This window comes from Dromaius novaehollandiae, chromosome 18 (assembly GCF_036370855.1).
Source record: "Dromaius novaehollandiae isolate bDroNov1 chromosome 18, bDroNov1.hap1, whole genome shotgun sequence".
Classification (NCBI taxonomy): Eukaryota; Metazoa; Chordata; class Aves; order Casuariiformes; family Dromaiidae; genus Dromaius; species Dromaius novaehollandiae.
The window spans coordinates 9,622,750-9,649,293 of NC_088115.1; the positions used below are offsets into that span (position 1 = coordinate 9,622,750).

At 49.2% G+C, this 26,544-nt stretch overlaps 2 protein-coding genes and 1 long non-coding RNA gene across 4 annotated transcripts in view; 2 read left to right on the forward strand and 1 right to left on the reverse strand.

Moving 5' to 3' along the window:
* ACSF2 (acyl-CoA synthetase family member 2) overlaps nucleotides 1-6,991 on the forward strand; it is a 40,800-nt gene extending 33,809 nt beyond the window's left edge. The window contains exons 11-16 of the mRNA XM_026099036.2: nucleotides 3,782-3,889; nucleotides 4,030-4,181; nucleotides 4,732-4,873; nucleotides 6,289-6,399; nucleotides 6,619-6,687; nucleotides 6,787-6,991. Coding sequence (XP_025954821.2) covers nucleotides 3,782-3,889; nucleotides 4,030-4,181; nucleotides 4,732-4,873; nucleotides 6,289-6,399; nucleotides 6,619-6,687; nucleotides 6,787-6,837 — 633 coding nt within the window. The 3' untranslated portion in view covers nucleotides 6,838-6,991. The remainder of the gene's footprint in view (nucleotides 1-3,781; nucleotides 3,890-4,029; nucleotides 4,182-4,731; nucleotides 4,874-6,288; nucleotides 6,400-6,618; nucleotides 6,688-6,786) is intronic.
* A 450-nt stretch (nucleotides 6,992-7,441) lies between these two features.
* Nucleotides 7,442-9,440, reverse strand: LOC112982550 (uncharacterized). Its single transcript, XR_003258995.2, has 3 exons — nucleotides 9,179-9,440; nucleotides 8,447-8,518; nucleotides 7,442-7,955 (listed from the first exon to the last, which is right to left on the reverse strand). It is a non-coding gene; the product is annotated as an uncharacterized LOC112982550 (long non-coding RNA).
* Nucleotides 9,441-11,861: 2,421 nt separating this feature from the next.
* MYCBPAP (MYCBP associated protein) lies at nucleotides 11,862-23,899 on the forward strand. Of its 2 annotated transcripts, none has more exons than XM_026099149.2 (19): nucleotides 11,862-12,120; nucleotides 12,936-13,063; nucleotides 13,650-13,809; nucleotides 13,897-14,000; nucleotides 14,498-14,669; nucleotides 14,992-15,107; nucleotides 15,853-16,003; nucleotides 16,348-16,463; nucleotides 17,155-17,255; nucleotides 17,911-18,022; nucleotides 18,373-18,559; nucleotides 19,054-19,241; nucleotides 19,819-19,965; nucleotides 20,149-20,436; nucleotides 21,294-21,415; nucleotides 22,169-22,284; nucleotides 22,775-22,905; nucleotides 23,074-23,253; nucleotides 23,742-23,899. In XM_026099149.2, the coding sequence occupies exons 1-19, from the start codon at nucleotides 11,865-11,867 to the stop codon at nucleotides 23,844-23,846; spliced, it is 2,880 nt and encodes a 959-aa protein (XP_025954934.2). In that variant the 5' UTR covers nucleotides 11,862-11,864; the 3' UTR covers nucleotides 23,847-23,899. The 2 variants fall into 2 exon arrangements, with proteins under 2 accessions (XP_025954934.2, XP_025954935.2); XM_026099150.2 differs by having other exon boundaries at nucleotides 17,914-18,022.
* Nucleotides 23,900-26,544: the final 2,645 nt, after the last annotated feature.

Sequence of the window (26,544 nt, forward strand, 5' to 3'; positions counted from 1 at the left end):
AGGAATATTCCAATACAATTTGGGCTAGCAGAGCAGCTCCAGAGCAACGAGACAGGCATCCCCGGAGGACGGGAAGACTCGGGGCGATCTTTGTAGCGCATGGTTGAATGAGGAAAGATCATTGCTGAGCTAAGACCAATTTGGAGCTGGCTGCCAAGGGAAGGGCTGGAACTGACTTCAGTGGAGATATTCGAGGCAGACAAAACACTCGGCATGGGTTTAGGGATAATTAGATCCATCCGACATGTTACAGTGAGAGGGGTTCGAAGAGCCAGCTAGAGGTCCCTTAGAGATGTCTCTTTGGTTGCTAGTCTGCTTTCTGTTGTTCATTACACCCTCTTTGAAGTCTGAAAATCCCTATTATTTCATGGCCAATTTGCCTCTCTTTTCCGAGGCCAGTATTGTCTTCAGTGAAGCTCAGTTTCTGTACGTTTTAGTTTGGCGGTTCAAACCCTGGCGTTGTTCGATGCAGCAAAACCAGAGGGGGGTAAAGAGGGGCGTCCTGGTCCACCATTTGCAGCTGGTGGGTTTTCCTTGAAGGATCTCGTGCCCTTCTGTGGAGCTGGTCTTCCACTCCAGCTCTACCCCATGTAACCCCACATGGCGTAATGTAGTTCTAAGGTCACCCTTTTCACCTCAGCCTCCCAGCAGCAGTTGAATGCAGAGGGAAAATAATGTTTTTATTGCCACTGAGCAGTTGGGAAAACTGAGGAATACAGAGCTGATGTGACTTGTTCCAAGTGATGCAGTAAATAAGTGGCACAGGTGGGGAAAAAAACGGGGTCTTCAGAGTCCCAGTTCTACCCACCAGATCAGGCTGCTTCCCAAATGTTTACCAAAGAGGCTGGAGTCTCATTGTTTTTACTTTATTTTTAATATTTAGACACTGCCTTCCTCAAGCTGTTTTGCCTGTTCCACAGTGGCCGGTGTTTAAACAGCATTAGCAGGAAATGTTTTTAAAATGTGCTTCAAAAACACACAGAGTTCTATTAAGATGTTCTTTTTATTTCCAGCTTAGACAGAGGCTTAGGATTCACAAAGAATGAAACTCTTGTCACCAGGAATAAGTTAGGAAGCAGTTTGTTTTGGAGCTATCCTTGTCATTTCCGATGGCAGGACCGATCAACTGGCTGGGCATTGGTAGGTCATTTGTGGCCCTCACAGTGAAAGAGGACTTAGAGTCAATTATATACTGTACTCTCCATAGCTCCTCTCAAAGCCAAGTGTCCTAGCTGGACTCCTTGCCTCTTAAAATCTTTGTCTTGACTCTAGATATGGCTCCAGTGGAAATTATGGATCTGATGCAGAAATTATTGGGTGAGGCTCTTTGGACTGAATTATAGAGGATGACAAGACTAGATGATCCAAAATGTCCCTTTGGGTCTTGAAAACTATGAATCTTCATGGACATCTCCAACCTTAAATTGGTGCGTGGGGTTTTGTGCAGGCATTGTTTCATCCTGTGCTGACATGAGCTGTGGCTGGGCTGGCGAGCAGGAGCTATTACAGAAAACGCCACGTGTCAGATGAGGGAAAAGAGAGGACACGTAACTGCCACGATCCTTGCCTTCGCCGCTGCCTAGATCCAAAGTACACAAGTGAGGAAAATAATATCTAAAGAAATACTATGTTGGAAAAGTCAGGAGCAACATCCTAGTAGCTGGCTGTAGGAGGAGGGCTGGCCCCGGGCAGCCGAGGAGGGGCAGGCAGAGCGCGGGCAGCAGTCCCCGCGGGAGGCTGGAGGTGAGAGGTCGGACCTCGTGGCTCTTTGGGCTGAGTTGGGAAGTGCTGGTTTAACTGGGACTGTTCAAGCTATGCAGCCTGCAGTGCTTCGACCCGGTGCTTCTGGCAACGCTGGCCGTGCCATCTCTGTCACCGAGAGTGTTTATGGGACATCTAGTGCTTGGGGTTTGCAGCTGAGCTTGTGGTACGCGGCGTGTTACCAGGTATCTGGAGGAGACTGGTGTGCCGCAGCACCCACAGCAACGTCCTGCAGCGGAGCTGCCTACTGCTGCGTCCAATTAAACTGCTAGAGCGATTTGGAGAGACAGAAAGGATTGACTCAGGATTTGGCCAGGATCCTGGGACTGATACTCCAGTTCCTCCAGCAGAATAGAGCAAAAAAACACATGCATTGGGATTTTTTAATAAGTGTTTAAGACCTTGGATTTGTGTCTCATCAGTCATTTGATCCAGCCACAGGACTCGTATTAGCGGGTGGGAAAGAAATCCTTTCTGAGCACTAAACACTGTAGGTTTCCTCCCCGACTGCTAAGCTATCATTACGTCTGGTTGGAGAAGCCTGTTTACAGTTGCTACTTTGGGTTGCTGGGCTACTAGTAGCACAGCTTTTCACCAGATGGTCCCTGCAGCATCCTGGAGACAATCTCCTCCAGATCCCTGGCTAAGAGGAGGCTCCCCCACATCACCAGTTCAGATTCAGGCTGACCCCAGTGTAGTCAAACAAGAGCACCAGAAGCTACAACAGACCATGTGCCCAGCATGAGCTCCTGCTGCTGCTCCAGGTTGCTGAAAGCTCTGAGCGCTCCCTCCGGTCCCCGGGCCTGCTCAGGATGCCTCAGCATGGTCCTTTGCAAAGCTGGCTTCTAAAGGCAGAAGGCAGATCTGTGTGCCAGGGCTGTGGAAAGATGGTCAGCCTCTGTCTGATTTGATGGATCAGAGAGGCTCATACATCTGTCTTTGAAGATGCGGAGGAGAAAGGAGCAAACGTTTCCTGCATCGGCCCTTTCGCAGCCATGCTTCCCCAGCAAAGCAGCCACTAGTGACAGCACACGGTGACCGAGAGGGCTGCAGAGATCCGAAGAGCACTCTGGCATGTCCCAGTACTGGAATGCAGCTCCCAGGAACAGGAGACAACGCAGCTGCTGCAGGAACAGCACTGTGAACTGCAGCTCAGAGCTTTGCAGAGCACCTCATTCCAGGCTCCCAGCCTCTCTGACTTGGTGAACTCGGCAGACCACTGAGTTGGGCATAAAGAGCTGGAATTTTCCTCTGAGGAGAAGTGACCTTCAGCTGAAGTGACTCAGAGCCTGCTGTTGGGATTAGCAGTGAAAGAGTTTTAGCAGTGAGAAGCCTTTGTCCTGCTGTGATGCTTTTGGTTTGTAGGAGCAGCTGCACTGAGCACTGTGCAGCCTCGTGATGCCTTTACGAGGGTTACAGGAGCTGATGTCTGCACAAAAGGAATTGGAGCAAACAGCGATGCGGTGGGGCGCTTTCTCCCAAGGTGCCCACTACTGGCTCCAGGATTTTTTCCAAGGTTGATGTCCGATGTACCCCAAGCTATAGAAGATGCAAGGTGAACTTAGCACAGCTTGAGTAGGTGGCTGCAAGGGCACAGAGGCAGAACCGATATCTGACAGAGATAGTAGGGAGTAAACAGGACAGGGCTCAGGGAGACATGCAGAGGTAAAAAAGAGTAGGGTAAACCTTGGGGACCTCCAGGAAAAGCAGGTGGGTTGTCAAGAGTAAATGACACCCAAAGTGTCTTGGGTGGTGGGAGGTCAGAGAGCAAAGCCATGCCATTCAGGTGCTTGAGCCTCCTGTCTGCTTGATGAGTTTTTCGTGATGGTAGGAGTATCTGGAGATCCCCATCAGATGGCCAAGAGAGCAAAGTGTTTGCATGCAATCTGAATGACTTGTGGAAATATCCTCCTTCCACCCCAGTTCTTACTTCTGCTCATCGCTAGCTTCATCTTTCCCAGACCTAGAGCTGTGCTGTCCCCTTTCCCCTTGAGGAATGTTTCTCTTCTTGTATTTGCAGGTTGCCTATGGGACCACAGAAAACAGCCCTGTCACCTTCATGGGATTCCCCAACGACAGCATTGCCAGAAGAACTGAGACCGTGGGATGCATTTTCCCCCACACCGAGGTGAACATGACCCTCCCACCTGCTCCACATTCTCCATGCGCAGTAGACCTCAGTTCATCCTCCCTTTCTGATGCTGGAGTTAGTCTGTGCCATAACTCTTGGCTTAGCTTTCTGAAGGCCCTGGCTCTCTTCCACTGCAGGCAAAGATTGAGGATCCAGCAACAGGGGAGTCTGTACCTCTGAACACTCCTGGGGAACTTCAGGTCCGGGGCTACTGCGTCATGCTGGGGTACTGGGATGATCCTGCCAAAACAAGTGAAGTGGTCTCTGATGATAGGTGGTACAAGACTGGGTAAGTCTGGAAACATCCCTTCTCTTCTAAGCCTGTCCTGTAGGGTGCCACTGGATGGGGACACAGGTACGTGAGTGGTTTGACAGTGATTTCCAAAGTAGGGAAAATAGAACAAATTTAGCCCTCTGATCCGTCAGTCCATCTCCATGAACTTCCGAACAGCCTTTAGCACATAGCCCTCAGCGTGAACTGCCTCTGGAGATGGGGATATTCACTTCATTGTTGGTGCAATCACCAACCCACCTTCCTCTGAGAGGGGAAGGGCTGTGGGGATATACGCTGGAGACAGGGCCAACCATGGAAGGAATCCTCTGCCCCCAAACCAGATATTCCTGCTGCTGCTGACAGTGTCTGGCTGTAGCAGAAACTCTCTGATCTCCACAGGATTTTTCTTTTCAGGGTTCAGAAAGTGCCAGTATGTCCATGGACAGGGCACATCTCAGCTTTCCCCTCCAGATGCTCTGACCTGGCCTCCAGACCAGGCTGGCTGGGTGGATCAGTCATTCTTCCAGCTGGCTGGGATATGACCAGGATTGTGGTGGTGTTGCAGGGACCTTGCGAGTTTGGATGAGCACGGCTACTGCAAAATTATAGGTCGCTGCAAGGACATGATTATTCGGGGAGGAGAGAACATCTACCCAGCAGAACTTGAGCAGTTTCTCCACACTCATCCCAAGGTTGAGGAGGTCCAGGTGAGTGGGAGGGAGGGCAGTGGGCAGGCGGCGATGGTTAATGCAGTTGGAAACCTGTGTAGAAAGCCACCCATGATGGCTGCTTGGGACCTGCTTGTCTTCACCTGTTTTCAGCTTCTCCTTTCTTATAATCTTAGTTGGTAACCAGAAGGGAAAGGCTCATGGCATGGAAAGGGCAAGCAGAGCTCCTGGGTCTGTTCCTATATTTGGCATAGGGCACATAGATGTGGGCAAACTCCTAGTGCATCAGCTTCACATCTGCAAAGTGGCAGCCATCACTCTTTGATTTTTTTGACTCCCTGTCCACTTTCATAGCTCTCTCTAAAATTCTTATCTAGAAAGCACTCTAAAAGGACAGTTTTTACTGATAATTAATTACTGAACTCTGAAGGAAAAAAAAAAAAAGACTCCTCCAATGAGCCCCTGAAGATGAGGAGTTAGACTTAATTTCATCTGTTCACAAGAAAGAAATGATTTGTGGCATTTAGCAGCTGCTCCCAATCTGCCGGGATTGTTCTCCTCCAGATTTTGTGCCAGACAAGCTTCCCCATAAATAAACCAGTTATTTAGTAAGTGTTGTGCCTGCGCCAAGCTAGCCTCTCTCCTTGGAATATTCCCAGTGCAGATGGGTTGCAAACCAGACCTGTTTATGTAGTTTCTAGGGCTTTATGTCACTGCCCTGGATTCAAAAGGATTGACGTGTCTCTAGGATTTTAAGATACCAGTTCAAGGCGGGGAATGACAGTAGAGGACTCTTGAGAAATTGTGCATGCAAACAGGAGAGAAATCAGGCTTGGGAAGCCTGACTCCTGCATCAAATGATCTGATCTGGTAACACAGGGAAAGATCCACTAAGATCTGCCATTATAAGGGTTATTCTACTTCATCCCTCTCCTGCTGTTTCCTCTGGAGATCTCCGAGTATTTTGAATAAGCTTCCCAGGTCTTCTTGTCAGCCATGAAACCTATTGCCCCATTTTTACAGTTGGAGAAGCAAAGTCACAAAGAAAGATGACAACAGGCCCAAGTTCTACCTGAGATGACATCATGCCTAGCTGGTCTGACTCAGCCCTCACTCCAGTGACTAATCCGCAGTGATTTTGCAAAGAAAAGAAAGATGCTAGAGTCTGTGGGAGAGAGCAGCCCTGAAAGCCCACACTGCTCTGCCATGTAGCCTCTGACGAACAGCAGGGAGGTCCTTCTGGGAGGAAAGTGTCACGTAGAAAGCTCCTGTGAGATGATGAGGCAGCTCAGGCTGCCTTTACAGTGCAGCCCCACCCCAAGCCACAGAGCTGCATCCAGCGATGTGGGTCAGGGCCTGTGCCATGGGCCGGTGCGGGTGCTCTGCAGGCACAGCCAGCACGTGCGAGGGAACGGGTGTCTCCTAGGGCTCACACGTCCTTCCGTCCCAACCAGGTGGTTGGCGTGAAGGATTCGCGGATGGGAGAAGAGATCTGTGCCTGCATCCGAGTGAGAGCTGGGCAGAAATGCACAGAGGAAGACATTAAAGCGTTCTGCAAAGGGAAGGTAGGTCTCCCACTCGTGCTCAGTAGTTCAGTGCCCTGCCGGACCGGCCCACCCAGCAGCTGCTCTAAATCTGCAAAGGAGATTGCAGTGGTTCAGAGCAGCTGGGACCCAGTGCTCGTGGCCCTGGCTCGGGCACGGAGTGGTGGGTACCACGAGCAGCATGTGGGCTGGGTGTGCTGTTCCCTGCGTGCTGTGGAGCTGTTGTCTTTCTCTTTCCAGATCTCTCATTTCAAGATCCCCCGGTATGTTGTGTTTGTGGATCAGTATCCGCTCACGGTGTCGGGCAAGGTAAGAGACAGGCTGGGGCAGGGCAGGCACGATGGGCTGAACTTGGTTTTGCTGTCTCCTCTCTGATTCGCTCCTCCTTTTCTCTGCGCTTTGTTCCAGATTCAGAAATACAAGTTGAGAGAGCAGATGGAGAAGCATCTTCAGCTCTGAGCTCAGGAAGGCAGAACCGAGAGGGGGATGAATCGGACCCACCTCACCCAGGTTTGCGTCTCCTTTTCACCTGTGCCAAGCAGCAGAGAAAGTCTCTCTCTGACACGATGTTCATGGCACTTTTGGTTATTAAAATAAAGCCTTTGTTTCCCCACTTAGGTTTATTTCTTTGCCAAAAGAAATACTGGGGTATGAGAAAGGGATGCTTGCCTCTGGAATTCTGTCCTCTTACCCTAAGATCTTATGAAAGTTTTAAAATCTTTTGTGTATTTAACCAATTTGGCTGCAGCAGTTTCAGAGGACTCTGTGGCCCTGAACAGACACTCCAGAAGAGCACAGCTGGCATTTTAAGTCATTATAGCCTTGCCTGGCTTCCCGAGATAGGGGAAGTCTTCTCTGCTTGGATTCGAGGGTCTCTTAGGTCATATACTGACCTAAGGTCATAAATGACACAGCTGATATGAAGCTCTTGAAATAAAGAGCAGGAGCTTTACAGAGTGAGGCTCTGAATGGGAAGTGGCTCCCAGTAGCTGTCTGGAAAAGGCAGTGCTGTTCCCAGGCCCCTCGTGGGCATTCTGAACCGCAAAAAGAAACTTCTCCAAAATCTATTAAGTGTTCTTTATTTTGTTGTTTTGGACAAGATAAGACAGCAAACATATTGCAGAAATACCAATTACAGAAATACCAAACCTCCTGTCCCATCAGAAGCATAAAGCAGAACATACCCGGGACAGCGTTTTTACGGGAGTTATTTGGTACCTCCCAACCATGAAACGCTACGTCGAGGAAGTGAAGAGCAGAGCTCCCCTGCCTTCCCGGCTGCAGCGTCCCACTCCAGCTGGAGAGCGGATAACATTGCTGCTCATGCTGTGCCACGGTCTCTCCCGTGTCTCTCCTGCCGCTTTCCTTGTTCTCAACGCTTCCCAAACCCTGCTAGCAGCTGGGCCTCGCCATTCAGGGTGGTGCTTTCCCCAGGAAATGGGGAGGAATGGTGCAAAAAGGAGAGAGGCAAAGTGTCAGCAAGGCGTCTGTTGGTATCGGATCTCCCAGCTGGGCCGTGGGCTCTACCCATGGAAGCAGACCAATTGGGAAAAAGACCCATGGCTTATTTTTGGTTTCTGGAAGAAAAAAACACGAGACTGTTAGTGTCAGACCCTGAAGATTTGGGCCCACAGTGCTGTCGCCTTTTCCTATAGTGTCTTTCCAGATAGTACCTCCGCCTTGCCCAAACTGTTGTTGGGGCTGGCACGTACATGGCGTCTTTCTCTCCTGCTGGGCATCGCCCTGGGGGTAAGCCTGATGTGTGCAAGCAAAACTTGAGTCTATTCACTGCCCTGGTTTTAGGATTCCTTTTAAATCTTCCTTTTTAGAGGAAGAACTGTTGTGCTGGATTACAGTAATTGCAGTCAGCGATCTCCTTGGAGATGCAATGGCTCTCTAGTCCTGATGTCTAAGAAAGGACCTTTTACCTTCCTTTGCCTCTCACAGCATGAACCCCCGTGTGGGATAGGATGCCTTGCAGTACGGGGAGTTTCTCCTCTGGTTCCTATTTGATACCTTTATCCCTTATACAGTCTTTGCACTCCCCAGAAGTGCACTGTGTACTCACTCGAAATTGGAATCCCTGTTTGCTTGTAAGAAGCGAAGGTGAAGTCCACCCTGGTTTGTAGTGATAGACACGCTGCCAATGAACACAGAGAACGGGTTACAAACAGCGCCCCAAAATACAGACCCGCAGCCCCCGTCCGCGCTGCTGGCAGCTCCCGGCCGCGCAGCCCGGCTGGAGACTCGCTCCCGCGGAGCTGCTGTGTGCGCACTTTTCGGCCGAACCCCAAGTCCCAGAGCCCTGCTCCTTAGAGCGGAGCGTCTCTCGCGGAGGTGGTACCATGCCGTCCGCAGTCACAAGCCACAGCAGAACGTCTTTGCCGAAGAGCATCCTGCGAGCCGGGGGCCTCGGCGCCGGCGCTGTCCCTCCCCGCAACGCGGCTGCCCTCCCCGCGCCGTCCCCACGCTGCCGCTCCGCTGGCCTCACTCAGCCCTTGCCCACCACGAGGCCTTTCATGAAGGCTCACGGCCACGTCGGAGGCTTTCTGAGATAGATGCGCTCCGGGAAACCGAAAGCTCTAGCCAGCCTTGCCCTCCCGTCGTGTGGGGCAAGGTAGCAGCGTCTTAATTCCCTAACCCTGACTCAAAGCAGTAAGCTAGGCTTAGATGCTCTATTGCCATCCTACTGCCAGGGCCCTGAGCTCTCCTTCCCCATCAAGCCCTTTGCAGAAGCTTGACGACTGCAACCCCGGTAGGATGTTGTCCTCCCAGCAGCCCCGCTCTCTGCAGTACTCACAGCGGGTGGAAGGATGAGCATGGCAGCTCGCAGCATCGCTTCACCGGGCACGGCTGGCGCAGGCTCCAGGGCTACGCTTCCCCGGACCGGCATCTCGCTCTTATAGAGCTCGCTGCAAGCTTGGAAACTACCGGCGGACGGGGTGGGATCTCCCAGGAGCAGCAAGGAGAGGGTTACGTCAGAGGTGCTCTCGAGTCACCCGCGCTCCAGCCTGCAAGCAGGAAGCTGCGGCAAGAGTTTCTCCCTCCCTTTGTCGTAGATAGTTTTCACTTCTCCACTTCTATTAATAGAGCAAATTAAAAAAAAAAAAAGAAAATCCCTGAATGCCAGTACCGGCTTTGCAGACCCATGAGCTGAGCCGAGGCACGGCTGTGCTCCGTTCTCGGAAACGCTGAGCAGGCAGTGGCCTGGAAAGCCCTCTTCCCTCACCAGCCCTTGGGAAAGAGCCCGATTTCCTGGGGTGGGTGAGTAACCCGGGGCGGCGGGGGCTGCCGTGCCCTTCGCCCCAGGCCCCGCGGTGGCAGGAGGCACGTTGGGGCAAGGCAGATGGGGACGGCGGTCAGGAAAGGACGTCGTCCCCAGTAACCAGCATCCTCGCGGTGGCTTGGGGCACGTCCACCCGGCAGAGCCGCCGGCATCGCGAAGGGCTGGGGGGGCGGAGAGCACCGTGTGGGCACGCGGGAGAGATGGGGATCGAATCGAACGTAGGAGCCGACCCTTGCAGCGCCCAGTGCAACCACCATGGTTGCTTCATGCGTTTAGGAGAGCGCCGTGGGATGGAAGACGCCATATAAATTTAAGTTCTTGATAAGAACGACCTGGAGCAGCTCCAAATTCAGCTCAAAGTCGGAGGGAAGATTCCCCCAGCAAAGGAAACCCGGGCCGACACAGCCGCGGTCGTGCCCGCTGTTGAAAAGCACGCTGGGACCAGTGGCTCTGGTGCGGCCGTGCTCGCACCCGGCGCACGGGTGCCCTTGAGCTCGATGCCAGCCCGGTGCTGCCCGGGGTGCCGCTGCCGGGGGTGCACGAGGGCCACGGGTGCAGGGTGCACGGAGGGCACAGGGCTGGGTGCGCACAGGGACATGGGAACGGGTGCAGAGTACACGCAGAGGGCATGGCTGCGGGGCTGGGTGCACCAGGGGTTGTGGGTGCAGGGCTGGGTGCAGGGTGCACAGAGGGTGCAGGGCTGGGGGCACGCAGGGATGCTGGGTGCAGGGTGCGTGGAGGGTGCAGGGCTGGGCACACACGGGGGTGCAGGGCTGGGTGCAGGGTGCCTGCAGGGGTTGTGGGTGCAGGGCTGGGTGCAGGGTGCAGGGCTGGGTGCACGCAGGGACGATGGGTGCAGGGCTGGGTGCAAGGTGCACGCAGGGTGCGGGGCTGGGCACGCACAGGGGTGCAGGGCTGGCTGCCCGCAGCGGTTATGGGTGCACAGCTGGGTGCAGGGTGCACGCAAGGTGCACGCGGGGTGCAAGGTGCAGGGCTGGGTGCAGGGTGCCCACAGGGGTGATGGGTGCAGGGTGCAGAGCTGGGTGCAGAGCTGGGTGCAGGGTGCACGCAGGGTGAGGGGTGCCTGCAGGGGCAACGGGTGCAGAGCCGGGAGCAGGGCAGGGAGGCGGTGCAGGCTGCTGGGTGCAGGGAGGCAGTGCGGGAGGGGGACACCGGCGGTGCGAAGCAGGGTCGGGGCTGCCCCCCCGGGCTCGCGGTGCCCCCCAGCAGCACTTGTTGCGGCCTGGCTGCCCGTGGGGTCTGGGGCTGCCCGCACGTGGGGTGCTCATGCCTTGCACACACAGGGGGGCACGGGAGGCCTTACCGGTGGCACATGGGCGTCCCCGTGCCGGGCACAGACGGGGGGGCACGCGTGGGCTTCCTGGGCCCTGCACGTGTTTTGGGGGTGCACGAGGAGCACCTGGGTGTTGCAAACACCTGGGGGGTGCATGTGGGCCCAGCCCTTGGCCCGGCTCGGTGGGGCCCCTGCGTCAGGCAGCTGCGTGGGCCAGCGCCCTGCGCAGCCCCGGCCCGTTGCACAACAGGGCGGTTTTCTGGGGCGGTTTGGCAAGCGCCAGCCACATACCCACGGGGCTGCAGCCCCTTCCAGGGGTTTCCGAGGGGATTTTGGGAACGTGGGCACCGCGCCGGTCCCGGGGTGCCGAGGCGCCCTGCGTCGCAGCCACCTTCAGCGCGACCGAGGGAGGGGCGAGGCCACGCAGCAACAGGCACCAGCTGAGGATCCGAACCCCCGGATGGCTTAACCCTTCCTTGGGGCTTCCCGTCACTCTGGAAACTCGGCGCGGCCAAGCCCTGGGGTTGAGCCACCAGCAGCGCGCTGGGTTGTGGGCGGCACAGGGGCTGCGTGCACCAGGCCGGGGAAGTGACCTCGGCATCAACGCAGCCGGCAAGGGGACGGGCCGCTGAGAGCCAGGGAGCAGGGGCTGAAGAGGCAGGCGGCCCCCATGAGGGACTGGCCCGTGCATTGCACAGCCCTGCTTTGTGCATTGCATTGCATTGCATTGCACTGCATTGCGTTGCGTTGCGTTGCGTTGCGTTGCACTGCACGGCCCTGCTCGGTGCTGTGTGCCACAGCGCCCGGTGCTCGGCGCTGCAGACACGGCCCGGCGCCCTCCCGCACTGCGCACGCGCAGGACATAAGGCCGGGGGCGGGGCTTGCTGTCAGCCCGGCGGCGGGCGCATGCGCGCAGCGGCGGCCCGCCACCACCCTCCGGAAGCGGTAGCGTGGAGGCCCGGAGGTGTCTCTCTAGGCGCGCGGCGTCGTCTCGGTGGTGTCCTGCCGCCGTTGCCATGGCGCCCTGCGGCCTGCGGGATGCTGCCGCCGCCCGGCCGCGGCTCGAGGAAGGAGGCGCGGGGCCGCCGGGTGCCCTCGCTCGCCCCGGCCGCCGACTCGGCCCAGCCGACCAGGAAGGAGCCTCGCGTCAAAACCCCCCCGGGTAGGGGCCGGCCGGGCCCGGGGCGGGGCCGCGGGGAGGCCCCGGGGCGCCGCCGTGGGGTGACTGCGCCCGGCCCAGGGCACCCAGCGGGCCGCGAGGCTAACTCGGTGGTCTGCGCCGTTACGAGCGTGTACCCCGCGTGTATCAGTGTTTAAATACCCCACATGTATTGGTGGCAGTCACGAGTAGCCGCTTACCAGCGTGGTTGGCGTTCTTGTATTTGTTTCTTTATTTATTAGCTGTAAAGGCTGCGTATTGTGTCTCTCAGAAAGGCCGCCCTCACCGGGAGGACTTAGTTATGGGAGAAACGAGGGCGATACAAGACTGGCTCCAGCTGACGCCCCCAGTCCTGGTTGTCCCCACTGATGAATACCACTGTGGCAGTTGGGAAGTGGCTCTGAAGGTCTTTTCACTGTTCAGGGTACACTGAAGAGCTGGTTGTTTTTGTGTAGCACCGAGTTCTGCTTAGTGACCATGACACAGTACTGCTCTGGGCTGAAGCTGCCTGTTTGCATGTGCAGCCCGAGTAGGAAACTTCTGGAATCCATTCTGCTGAATGTGGCTGTGCTGTTTGTGTCTAATTCACTGCCCCTTACCTGGAGTAAAGGGCCTAAGACAGATGAATCCCAGTGACTCACTTTGGCTCTTGTAGCTTCTCAGAATTTGATTTTCTAAGTATAAGGGATGCTGAATTTGATTGTTCCATGAAATCTTTAAAAAGTAGTTCAGCTGAAAATGACTTGAGGCCAGACTGAAAGAGGAAGACAGGGTTTCCTTGGCAGACTGAGAAGGAGGTCCTTTCACTTGTCTTTCAGAAAAAAAGAAAGTAAAAACGTTTGAAGTGTCCTCTCCAACAATTGCAGAAGAGCCTGAGCCTATTCCCTGTGTTCTGCAAGGAGATGAAATCGAAGCACTTGCAATTAAGGTGGAGGACTTGGAGAAAGTATGTATTTTTACTGATAGAAACAGCTGCCTTCACTGAAACTTTCCTTTTCTTGTGTATGTTTAACAGAGGATCCTGAACATCTATTTGAACCAAAATAAACCCTTGGAGTTCATTCTGTTTTGTCTGTCCTGCTTTTTATGACTTGTCAGATCATCAGGCTCAGTTTCTAAACATAAAGGAATACTAAATGATCTTTTAAAAGGGAAGAATAAGTCACCTGTCCCTTCAAAATTACATTTCCAATGTTCTTATCTCGTGGGATGCTTATATTGTTTAGTAACCATCACCTGTGTGAGTTGAAGCATTTGACACCAAGAGATACAGCAGAAGTTCCTTGAGGAAGCCATTTAAAACTCTTTTCCCTGCCCCAATTTTACAGCAGTCAGGAGGATTTAGATAGTAACTAAACTGGTATCTATACAGTCATGTACCGCATCTCTTTGAGGAGGAACAAAGTGTACAGATAGGGCTCCCCAGACTATGCGTGAGTCATGTAGTTTCTGTGCTTATCCCAAAAAGATCTGAAGGAATGGAGATGGGTCACTGTATGCCTAATTACACTGTGATTGTTTATTTTCTGTAGCTCCATCCTCCACGCCTTCCCCATGATGATGAGAGAATTCCAATTAGCAGGAAATTCCTTGTTCGAAAACATCAACCCAAAGAGACAAAGAAGAAGGTGCAGCTGCTAGTGGCGTATCCTGCTATTCCAAAGGCATCTGGGAAACCACTGAGTTTTTGCGGTAGGATTAAGCTTCATGTCTTACCTTCGACTCTTGGTTTTGCCAAACCTACCTTTAGCAACCTGACTCTGGCTTTTTATTTTGTAGGACCAGGACTGTTTGGTGATGGCTATGAAGAGCTGCTCCCTCATCACATTTTAGGAAGTCTCCAGGAGTTCAAAAGGGAAGCCTTAGCCAGAGGAGACACTCAGGTTGGTTTGTAAAATGGTGAAAATGCTGCCGTGTAACACTTTTCTAGAGGCGGAGTGCAGTGTGTACAGTACCTTTCGTACCTTCAGCACCTGTCAGGAACAGGTCAGGCCTGTGGTTTTCCTAGCCTCATTATGCCGCATGGGGAGGGCTTGCTTCAGAGAAACTGCACCGGCGGGTTTAGAAGCCCTGTGTGCAAGAGGAAGTCATGGAAGAAAAAATTACAGAAGCTTCCCCTTCCATTTGTGCTTCTGCTGACAGTGTCAGGCTAGCGTGGGAAGAACTGGTGATGCAACAACACCATCGCCTGAGTCCGGTTACTCAGAAAGACTTCCGCTGTCTGTGTGTGTGCTCCAAATGCACAATTTCTGTTCCCCTTAGAGTGATTAGGTAAAGGTACTGTCAATCTGAAGAATTCTTTCCTCTTCCCCACTCCCATTTTTATCGTGGTGGCAGTGTGTGCATGGGGAGGTTAATCTAATGTTTCCTTTCTCTTCAGATAGCAGAATTTATCAAGGATTCTCCTCAAGATGTTATAGCACTAACTTTGAAAGAGAAATGGGGAGGAGAGAAGAAAAAGGTTCGTCAGACTCCGCCATCACAGCACAAAGCTTTCCAGAACTGGCATCGTCATATGGAAATCAGGAAAAAGCAGGAGAAGTATCTGGGAAGTGAGTGAAGCTGAGACCTCGTTGTATGAAATTTTGTGTGGAAATGAGGGAGCTAGATGGCATCACAACAAGTTGTAATGGTCATAGCAGAGTGGGGTTGATGCTGTTGCAGTCTACCCCCATGTTCCCAGAGTTCCCCGTGCTGCTAGTGCCTCTAGAGGGTCACGGAGGCTGTGGGGACGTGAGCCGGTGGATCTGGCTGCAGGGAGGACAGTAGATTTGGTGAGGGTGGTTCTAGGGGGGTTACAAGTGAAAAATAGTAACGGCAAGGGGTGGCCCAGGAGAGGGGCAGCACTGATGATTTGGCCTTCCTTGGTTTTAGAAGTCCTGCAGAAGCCAGAGAATGAGTTGTTGATGAACATCTCAGACGATTACAGGCAAATCCAGGAAGAACGTGACCTCATTGACCGTAGTCTTCCTGCCCTGCTTCCTGGGAAGGTGAGAGCCTCACTTCCCCTGGATCCTGCTTACGTTGCCCTTGTGAAAGGGTGAGCTACTAGTGCTGTGAGTGACAGCTCTTCAGAGATGTTATTTATCAAAGTCACTCCAAGTCTTTCCACCTAGAATGTAGGTAAAGCTTTCAATGATTTTAAAAATAAAAACATTAACCGTGCTATTTCTGCTAGTCAGAGGAAAGCAATGCTGTGTTTTGGCTCCTTACTAATGAACTGCAGTGTGTGGGCAAGTGCTATGTCTTGATTCTTACCATGGGACGACATGCACTGGAGAGATGGCATAGGGATGTGCTGGAATTACTGTCCAAGGGCCAGAAAGATCTGATGGCTTGAGGCTTGAATTTTAGGGATGCTCATTGAGAAAGGTGTGTGGGTAAGTCAGGAGGATTATCAGCATATCCTATAGTTAAATTTTTATATTTATAGCACTTTCAAAGGATCTGCATCTATGTGATGCATTATTTTATGTCATTAGGCCTTCATTTAGCCAATATTTCCCTTGTACTAGGTAGGAGGAGGTCTTATTTTGTCTTTCTTTGACAGCAGCCTAACAGAAATTCTGGCTTTTTCTGCCAGGAATCACTTCTGCAGGAAATGATTAATTTATGGACTTCTAAAATATCCCTATAGACAGAGTGAAACACTTTTTAGCATCTAGTCCCTGGGAAACTCACAGGCAGGCTGTACATATCTGAAAACGTCAGTGGGAGGCGTCTTTTCCGTGCTAGGGCTACCGAAGAGGGAGCGAATTCTGGCGCCAGCCTGAGCGTATTGGAGATGAACTCACTGGCCTGACGATGACACTGACTCAAAGAGAACGTGGCTACCCAGAGCCAGTCACTCATGTGGGGAAACCTCAGACTGTCCGGATGGAAACAAGTAAGGGAATGTTAGAGTGGCGATACCGCAGAAACGGGGTATGGGTGTGGAGCAACAGAATGACATAGTGGCTCCTACTAGTGCTGAAGCTCACAGTTTCCCTTTTGGTAGTTGCAGCACAAGGTACTTCCCAGTCATCCTCAGTTGGGCCCCCAGTCGCTACAGAGGTAGATTTACCGCATGGAAGACTGTATTACTGTAACTTTTGGGACTTGCCCAGAGTATTGCTACAATAAAGCTCATACCAATGGGGCCAAATCTTTTGAGACCAAAGTTTGTCAGAGGATGAAATAAATAGGTGTTTGGTATGTAGACAGTGAATTCTTGTATGGGTATTTCCACAGGTTTGAAGCCTCCAAAGAAGGCCCCTTTCCGTCTAACCTGGGATAAGAGTCTTTTCCTGAAACATCGACGGCAGGAGCTAAAATCCATCCTAGAGGAGCTGGATTTTTATGAGCCAGTAAGTCTGGAGGAGCAAGCGTGTTGTTTGTATCAGTCTTCTCTTGTCACAGGCTGTAGAGTAACATAAAACTGACTAGGGACTGGATCTGAAAAAGGATTAAAAATCTAGAACCTAGCCATGCACTGCTTATCTTGGAAGCTCTCACATTCCAGAGGGGAGTCACAGCCATGAAAGGGCTGTCTAGCCTCCCAAAGTGATGCATGGAATGGGCTGGATGCTTCAGAATAGGACCCCAAACCAGCAGTATGCAGCTGCCAAGACCTAGGCAATAAAAAAACACTGAGCACTAAGCACAAGGAAGACATCTGTACCTGCCTGGGAGACACTCATCCAAAATCTTCTCCTGAAGACAGGTAGCCCCTCCTCCTAAAAAAAATGAATAAGCCTCATCTGTTCTTTCTGAAACCTGGCGGTGGGGATGAGAAAGATGTGGAGAAGGGAGCTTTTCCATGCTTGCAGCCTTTGTAGTGGGGAATGCAGTCCTCTATGATTCTGAGAAGACCCAGAATCAATCCGTTCCTCTGTCTCTTAAACATTCCTTGGCTACATCTAGAAACAGTCCTTGGAGCAAGACACTTGAACTTCACTTTACTTGTTCTTGATTGAATTGGTACATTAGTCTAATATTCTAACTTCCTTTCTGTATAAAAAGGAAAATTGTGAGTTGGTCATTTTTCTGTGCGTCCAGGATTTGGATGGACTAGAGGTGATTGGTAAAGGCCAGCCCTTCACATCTGTCTCAACACAGCCTTTTCCACATTCCACCACCTCTGAAGAGTCTGAGAACGTGTAAGTTGTATTTCATAATAGAAATAAGGAATTTTGGATATGCACCATCCATCTGTAAGGGTGTCCTTAGCTTTCCTTATCCGGAATGGAGAGGAGTCTCAACTGAGGCCTGATAAAAAGCATGTTTTAACTTGAAAATCACCAGATTTAGGGATAAAGCAGTTCCTTTGTGTCTTGGGGCCTAGTGATTAAAGAGCAAGAATCAGATAAAAGGGTTTTTTTGTTTTGTTTTGTTTAGGGCCCTTCCTCCAGTCCTTTTTCTGTGTGGCTCCAGAGCTTACTTTAGACAGGGTGAAGATTCTGCTCCAAATTATCTCCATCTGGTTGTCTTTTTCCAGCCATGCCCACGTCACCCTGATACAACCCTAGGGCCATTTCTCCTTATTCAGTGATGTGCCCTCAGCCTTCCTTAGGCAGGTATCATTCTTCTTTTTATTGTTCTGTCTGTCCTGTCCTTCTCGATGGTGACAAGTCTCTAAGTGGAGTTTGTTTACCTATGGGGAACCGGATCTGCAGGGCTCTGTCCATAAAGAGAGGACTCTGTGCAGAAGCATTAGTCAGGTGGTTATTTCTTATATGGTGACAGCCTTTTGATTCTTCCCTATCTTAAAATGAATTTTTGTTCCACAAAAAAACTGGCTGTTATTTTGTTTAGCAGTGACCCCTTTACAGAGTATCCCGATGTGGTTCCAGAATCAATCCTGGGTCCATCTTTAGATTTCTGTGGCCAGCCTGCTCGTTGGATCGACAGCTTCACTTCTTACAGGGTAAACATGCACTTTTTATTGTCTGGTCAAGTTAAGCCTGCTTTAGTTCCCAAGTCACAGCTCCCAAGTCACAGCTGTGCAATGAGTATCACTCGCAGGGCAGAGAATGAGCGATTTATTCTGAGCATAATAGAGTATCCCTACGTTTGTTCTGGAGGGATATCGAAGCAGAAGCATTTGCTGTGTTTGTGGTGTGAAGCTCAGATTCCCAGGCTCTGTATAATGACCACTTGACTGGACCTGCCTTACAGGTTCTCCTACCAAGATTCAACCCCACATTTGTGGTATTATTTCAGGCAAGATAAATCCTTCCAGAGAGAGTAGAATTTGTCCTTTTCTCCTCTTTGTAGGATGAAATTGGCATTGCTGCCCGGCTCACCTTTGAGATTGTGGCTGGTGAAAGAGCTGAAAGCTCCCTGACCGTGAGCAATGATGGCACAGCTGCCATCTGGTATAGCTGGAGGAGGCTTCCCCAGCAAATTCCCTTCAGAGAAACGAAGAAGGGGAAACAATATTTTTACTTTAATACCAGACCAGGTAGGAGAACTGCTGATCTCTGAGACCTTTGTACATATTCAGGAGTTGCTGAGTCTAACTAATGGCAGAGCAAGCCTGCTGGGTGATTCTCCTTAGAAAAGCTATCCTTGGCCTCAGAGCTGATTAACGCCAAGCAGGTGTGTGAGGCAGATCCCTTTCATGGGATTTAAAGAAAAGGATTTTGGTCCTACTCTGAATGTAAATGGGTGGAATGTCTAAAAGTGAATCATCTTCTGATCGCAAATTGCATAGTCTGCCAGTGAGAGCGCTGAGCTCGCTGTAAAAGGAGTGTGCAGTGGAAAAATTACCAGTTCAGTAACATGGTGAATGGGAGTAAATCAGGAAGGAGCAATAGATGGATGAATTGTGATAAACAGCAAAGCTATGGGGAAACATTGTCAAAAAGAGATGAGAAGACTCATGGGGATGTTTGGAAAACGACTGGGTTAACCAGGTAGTTTCTTACAGACTGATATATTTTTCTGTTATTGCAGGTGTAATTTTGCCTGGAGAAACTAGGAAGTTTTCAGTTTTTTTCAAGTCAGAGAAAGCAGGAATCTTCAGTGAGTCCTGGGAATTTAGGACACATCCTCTGTTATTAGGAGGAGCTCTGCTGCAGGTGTCCCTTTGGGGAATTGCTGTGTATGAGGATAAATTGGCTGACCTCAGAGAGAAACTGGAGGTAACTAAGCATGTAACTGGGTAGCTGTGCGCTTTGAACTTACTATGCAAATAGAGGATAAGAGAGGGAGTGGATGACATGGTATTTTTATTGCCATGCAATTAGGGCCAGAAGTGAGATGATTTATTTATTTACTGAACATCTGAACGTACTTAATCCAGTTTACTTAGATAAAATGGAAGAACAACTCCACAGTCTATTGTAGTGTTGTTAATAGAGATGTGATTATATCTCCGCAATTGCTCACACTGGTCCTTTTAAAAATGAATTTTCCCTTGGTAATGAACTTCATTAGTTACTAGCAGGGATGGCACTGTGTGTCGTACAATGCAATATCTGTTAAGGTATAAATTGAAAATTACACTATGCTTTGAAAAGCATAGTTTTGTTGGGGGATTTTTGTGGGATTTCTTTGGAAAGCTATTATAAGTATTGCTTTGCTTACTGGGGTTTGGAGTTATTCTTGTTGTTCTAACCCTGTATAGTGTATGTATGTTTTTACTAGTGTGGGAGTTTGTTCATGTGCTTGTATTTGGAATGGGGACTCAGACATGTTGTGCTTGTTGTGGTGCCTCAGACTGACCTGGCTGCTCGAGAGGGTGCTGTTATAGTAGAGGAGAGTCTGAAGGAACTTCTTGACCGGATTCGGACCCCAGAGCGCACCCCATCTCCTGTGGATGCCTATGTCACAGAGGAAGAGTTATTTCACAAGAAGAATCCAGAGGTGAAGTTTCATATTTGATGGGCTACACAGCTGAAAGAGCAGGGAAAGAAGACTTGCAGGGCTGGTGCATCTGTGGGTTTCTGGAGGCTGGCATAGTCAGCCATGGTGGCTTTAAGAATTAAACTTGTAGAGGAAAGGCATAACTCATTTCTCTATTTACCTTCTTCCCTCATGTTGTTAAAGTTGCATTATCAGCATCAAGTGGTAAAACAACTACACAAACTGTGGAGACAGCACATGGCTGTTCCTTCAGCCTGTGAGGAGGAAGTGCCCTCAGGCCAGAAGAGCACTGTGGAGGACATGACATATGAGAAGAGTGTCTCGGAGGCTCTGCCTGCCCAGAAGAGCTTCACAGAGGAGGTCCTAGGTCAGAAGAGCGCTCTCGAGGTGACACCAAGTCAGATGACGAATGTAAAGGAAGAAGAATCAAACCAGTCAGGATGGAACCTTTCCTTCAAGGACTTTAAGGAGGTGTTTGTCCCTGTTCCCTCTAGTTCTATGATAAGTTAATGGTGTTTTTGTTTTCCTTACAAATAGCCTGGCACGCTCCAGTGTGAGCCCACCCGAAGGTCTACTTCCAATGTGCTTGTGTTAGAGATGATTTATTATGTGTGTCACAGAAAAGCATCTTGTCTCTGCTGACCACACCCTCAGTGCTCTTGTAAAGAGATTCCCAGGAGACACTTTGAGGGCTGTTGTGTGAAGAAGAAAAGAGAACCAGGCAATGTAATAGATATTTTAAGCTTGTCCCCCATTAGCTTTCTGTCATCTTAGAACTGAATGTGGGGAGGAGGGAGCAGGCTAATCCTACAGCCTCCTGAGACTTCTCCAAATGCTGCTCTTGGAGAGTCCTTCCTATTCATCAGAGTACTAAGGGGGCACTCATGACAGGCTGTGGATAAAATACAGACCTCCCTAGATTAAAGCAAGGGTGGTTTGGACTGTGTCAGCACAGTTTTTCTGCTCTCTTGGAAACATCTCAGCTGCCTTTATAAGTAATCCTTGCTTTGAGCCCTTTTAATTCACTAGAATCTCTCTTCTCCAGCACAAGGAGTAACTGTACCTCTGAGGTTGCGAAGGGGCTTACTGTGGGTAAATCTGTCACAGGGGGGTCTGGGATTGCTTCCCAGATCTTGGATCACGTATGCACATTGGCCACATCCCAGCTATACAGCAGGCCACACCTGGGTGTGTAAGTGTCCTGCATGCTCTGGTGCCAGGCTGGTGTCCAGGAAGACAGCCATGGTGTGCTCCAGTGAGTTCAGGGTCTGGATGACTGGGAACGAGGACTAAGTGCTCCATGGACCTTGTGTTTTCTGTTACATCAGGCTATACAGTCAATCCCTGAGGAGGAACAGCGAGAAGAAGCACTGATCCAGCTCAATAAGGCAGCACTAGAGCTATCTGTCGAACAGAGGCCAACTCAGTCAGATCTTTTGTATCAAACCTGGTGCGTTACCTTTGCAAAATAAACCTTGTACATGCCTTCTATGATCAAGAGCCTTAGCAAGCTCCATTGCAAGCTTTGTGATTCAGAGAGCAGATAATTATATGTGGTCTAGAAATCTTCTCTACACTGTGTTTTTATACGTTAATTGTAGCAGCTGTCTACGTCCCAGATGCCACTTTATTCTGGAGATAAGTCTCAAATATTAAATTCCTGTAATTTTGGGAAGTATACAAGATTATTTGTGGCAAGAATATGCGATACTATATTTATAAAACCATTGGGTAATTTTCTCTACCATTATACTCAGATTGCAGTATTCTCATACAATCTGTCTGTTTTTTGCTCAAGCTTTAACACTGTAACCATAACAGTCTCTAGTCCTTTCTATATGAGAAGGATGCACATACCCCTTAGTATATATAGAGAGCAGATTGCTGCAGACTCATCAACTTGTATGTGTCGTGCTGAAGAGAAGGAGGCCTAGTTTCACAGTAATATTTATGGTTCCATATAGGCCCATTGACTTGCAAAACATTGAGACCTTGGAGGTTCTAACCTCAGGAAGGTAATTTAGCCTCCCTTTACGCAGCTTTTTAAATGTTTGGTGCTATTTTATTTGGGTTAGCTGGACAGAGCAGTACCTCTTCTTAGCTGTAAGGTGCCTTCATTCATGGCCCTGTCTCTCCCTTTCGACCCCACAATGGACTTTTGCTGCATTGTCCCCATTCTGATTCTGATCCTTTTGCTTCTCAGTCTCCAGTTGTGGCGTGAAACGATTGATGGTCTGGTAAGTCGCTCTGTAATGCTGAGGTGCCTGCTTGGCATGCCCGAAAAGGACACCTGTGCAGACATCGTTCCAGAGGAAACAGGTAAACGGTAGTTTTAGCATGGCAACCAGTTTCTATGGACTGCTTGCAATCTGGGAAACTTGGTGAATTTCAGCTGAAATGGCAGCTTTGGCAGATCCCTTTTCAAAGCCTTTATCAGAAATATATCAGAAAAAAAGATATATTGCATGATGGTAACTGTGATCTGTGGTATGGTGTCATAAAAAAACCATACACCTTTTAATTTAGCTAGATTTAGCCCTAGTTCTTGCACAAAACTAAATCAACCCCCCCATCTCATTGTTAGCTCTTTTACAAACTTGTTCTGCTGTATGCTTTAGACCTGTTAAATCCTTATTTGAACAAAGTGCTTTTCAAAATCATGGTTTTGTCAGTGCATTATGGCTCAGATTAATAAAAAGCAGAAAATTTGTTGCCAAAATAATGTGCTTATATTGCATGGATGTAGTGGGTTTGTCTTTCTAAATATGAAGATGTTGCTTTTGGACTATTGGAATTCTTTCTTTTGTAGTGGAAGTACAACAACTTGTAAAAGGAGAAAAGGAAGACAAAATAACCACTAAGAAAGAAGAGAGAAGGTTAGTTGGTGGTAAGGATAAAGAAGACAAAAAAAGAACAAAGACATCAGGGAAAGAGAAAGAGGTATGTGTTAGGATGCGTATTGAAAACTACGCGTTGGGTTCTGGGAACAGCGTGATATCTTCCAAGACTGTGTATTCTGAATTTGAACTCACTTTTGAAAGAGGTGCTGTTTCTGAGATGCATCTTGCTGTACTTTGGTTTTACTCTTTTTTTCCTGTCTCTGAATAGGAACATCCACACAGCAGAAAGTTAAAAGATGAGAAAAAGCTAAAATCTTCCAATGTATCCCAGGAGGTGAAAGAGGTACCACCACCTGTGGAAACTGTAGCTACAGATAAAATAGAACCTCGTCAGGAGCCGGTGGACCCTATTTTGTTTGCGAAATACCAGGAAAAGCTTTATATTGAAGTGAGTCTGGCCAAGGCCTATATCTGTCTTTGTTTCTTGTTCTTTGCTCATAAGCTTATGATGAAGCTAGGTGGAAAGGTAAGGATTTTGTTAACTTCAGAAAACTGACAAACATATGCCTGTGATTCTCTAGCGAGATAAATGTGAAATACAAGGTAAGATGTCCTTTATTCCAGCCTGAAATCTGTTAACATAAATCCAGCCACGTGCGGGATTTCTATCTGGGATGTCTTTAGCATGCTTGCAGACTCTTGAGGGATCAGCAGAATTAATTGTATCTCAGATAATGTTAAACACAGTTCATAGCCAGGAAAGTTATTACTGGAGCTCAGATCTGTTAGCAAGCAGCAACTTTTATGTGACTCTGTGTGTGCCTGTATGTATATATGCTCCCATGTGAGAAGCCATGTCTCTATTCCATCAGTCTTGTCATTAGGATTTTGTAGTGTATTTTCGCTGAAACTATCTTCTATTAATTTCTGCTGCAGGTTTATGGGCTGCTGGATTCAATGGTGAGCAAAATGGTTGTTTTATTTGAGGATCTAAAGAAAAAAGGTGCTCTAAAGCAGGAGAATGAAGCATTTTCTATCTAGAAATAAATTGTTACTTTTCTTTTTAAAGAAATAAATACCCTTGTTTACATAGATTAAGTGGAGATTCTTCTTTATGAACTGACAAAGTGATTGCAAATACTGGGGTGCCTCTTTTCTGACATGCTGTGATGGGAGACTGTTTCTAGATCATCTGTTACTTCTACAGAAGATCACCTGCCAGGAAGAAACCAAGGCATGAGACACTGCAGCCTCAGAAGCAATCAAGACTAAAGAATGCTGGTTATTTCTGCTAAGAGAGGAGAATTTAAAAGTACTAGTCAACAAGAGACATGTCTTACTCTTTTTTTTTTTTTTTTTTTTTTTTTTTTCCCCCCTCAATCTTGTTTGGCCAGCAAGCAAGTGAGCAGTGTCCCGTGTCTCCTGAGCCCAAGTACCAAGACAGTAACTTAGAATTTTTTTTTTTCCCAAGTTGGACTTCCCTAAAATCTATGGGCTAAATTTGGTTCTGCCTATTTCTTCTTCTTGAATTGTCAGACCCATTTTTTCCTCTGACTTTATCTTATAAGAGAGTAGGCCGAGACCTCAGCATCCTTTCTTGACTACTTGTCTAGTCTCCTCTCAGGACTTCTTGACAGCATTCTTCTCTAAAGATAACCTGGAGTGCCTCAGATTTAGAATCTAGGCCTCAAATAGTGAGGCTTTTCTTTTTGGATTTTGCATTTTGTTTTCTCATATTTATATTGCTAAGAATTTGGCTGATGTGAAAGAACCAGCTTCACATCAAAAACCTGTCTTCCATCCTACACCTGGCCTTGTCTGATCTGGCACAGCTCTATTAATTAGGATCAACTCCAGCCTTCCCTGCAGTGTGGTCCCTACTGTATCCTTCAGGAAAGGATAGGAACTGGGCCTTTTTGATGATTTTTTTTTTTTTAAAGTAGGCTAGTACAGGATTATGGGCTGATGGGAGAGAAAACAGCATTAGTCAGTCCTCCCTAAAGCTTAAAGCATTGCTCTGCAAAGGAGTGAGAAAGGATCGCAGTGAAAACGTGCTGTCACCAAGGGGTGTGCCACCTTGCCTTTTCTGTATGCGTGGGTTTATCCCTTGTGCGGCTCTTGATATCTTTTTCCATCCAGCTCAATGTACCTATGTCCTGTTCTGAAGCGCATCTTACTTCCAAGACTAATCACCTTTGAATTAAAAATAATGAAATGGATGCCATAAGCAGTGTGAGCAGGTTAGGCCCTGGGTTAGAGCCACCTTCCTCTCTCTATTGGCCTCTGTGTGGGTGCGGGCACATCTGTTTTTATTGTCTCTTATCTCTCTGTGTTTCCGTGTGCGTCACATCTGGAATGGCAGCTCTTTGTGGAAACATCAGTTCTCCAAGCTGTGTGCGACTGGGACTGGCTCAAAGCAAACTTTCAGAGGCAGAGTGAGCTGGAGGTAGGGTCTCTCTTGGCTTGGCACTATATGTCAGTAAAGTGCAGTCTCCCCATTAAAGCAGCTGGACAGCGTTCCCCAGAAAGGCTTTGGCACTAAAAAGAAATGACATTAATGTAGGTTGTTAACTTGTGTCTGTGATGCCGTTGAGATTCTCAGACAGCCGATACATGCTAAGCATTACTGTAACAAATTCTGTACACGACTCTACAGTTGCACCAGCTTTGCGTGCCTCAGGCACGTGCTCTTTCACATTAGAAACCGTACAGACGTATGTTTCCAAAAACTGCAAGTAACGTAAAGTAAGTGTTCCTTGTGCAGAGCTGTTTTCTTTCGGTGTCTCACCGTGACCCGTGCGCTGTCTCCGGGGCGGGTGCTTTCTATTCCTCCCTCCGCGCTCCCTGCAGCACCGCGGGGAAGCGTGGCCTCTTCCTTTGGCTGGCCAGGTGAGGCCCTTCGTAATGTTTGGAGATGCTTTCTCTTAGCAGGGTGGGGGGAAGCGCTTTGGCTTCTGGGGAAGGAAGGAGCCTCTTGTGGCTTAGTGGGCACAGAACCGCGGTGGGAATGTCTCTGCTCAGCATTACGCTAGTGAGTATTTCAGCAGCATTTTGAGAATTACTAGGAAAAAGGCCTGAAGTTGGGGTGTGTCGCAGGCTCTGACAATAGCTCCTGCCTCCCTGGAGATCAGTATCAGCTTGAGAATATGCCCAGCTCAAGCAGCCCAAGCCGTCCCTCTTCTAGACAGCAGAGTCTGCATGTAACAGAGACGATGTGATGGTCTCAAAGACAGGAATCGTTTTGTTTGGTGGTCTCACCTTAGACAGCGGAGAGTCCGGTTGTGAGACTCGTGCATCCAGTCCAACCTGCAGAGACCAGGCTCCAGTTACACCTCTGCTCGCAGGAAGGCTTGTTAACAAGAAAATGGACACACGGGAGTTTCCTATTAGTCATGTTCTGCTGGAAGGACGTTATATACTGTTCTTTCCCGTCACAGGGAAGAGCCTGGTGGCACAGGGAGGGTGGCATGAGAACTGCAACAGAGAATGAACCCGAATGTTGAGAATAATCTACCCTTTTTTTTCATAAATCTTGCCAGTGCCTCCTCCAGCCTTGGACAAGGAACTCTTCAGGGAGAATATGCAAACAAAGGGTAGGAAAGGATCTGCTGGGTCAGCAAGTGCTGCCTGGCTACTGTATCTTTGAGCCAGAGCCAGCTTTTTTTTTTTTTTTTTTTTTTTTTTTTTTTTTTTTTACATTAATGATTTGTGTAAGTTATGTGACTGGAAATCCAGCAAG

Excerpts from the sequence above, each read along its gene's own strand:
- MYCBPAP (XM_026099149.2), top strand. The coding sequence starts at position 11,865 with ATGCGCGCAGCGGCGGCCCGCCACCACCCTCCGGAAGCGGTAGCGTGG. Across the intron at positions 16,004-16,347 it reads GACTGTCCGGATGGAAACAA|GTTTGAAGCCTCCAAAGAAG; the intron begins GTAAGGGAATGT and ends GTATTTCCACAG. Across the intron at positions 20,437-21,293 it reads CCTTCAAGGACTTTAAGGAG|GCTATACAGTCAATCCCTGA; the intron begins GTGTTTGTCCCT and ends CTGTTACATCAG.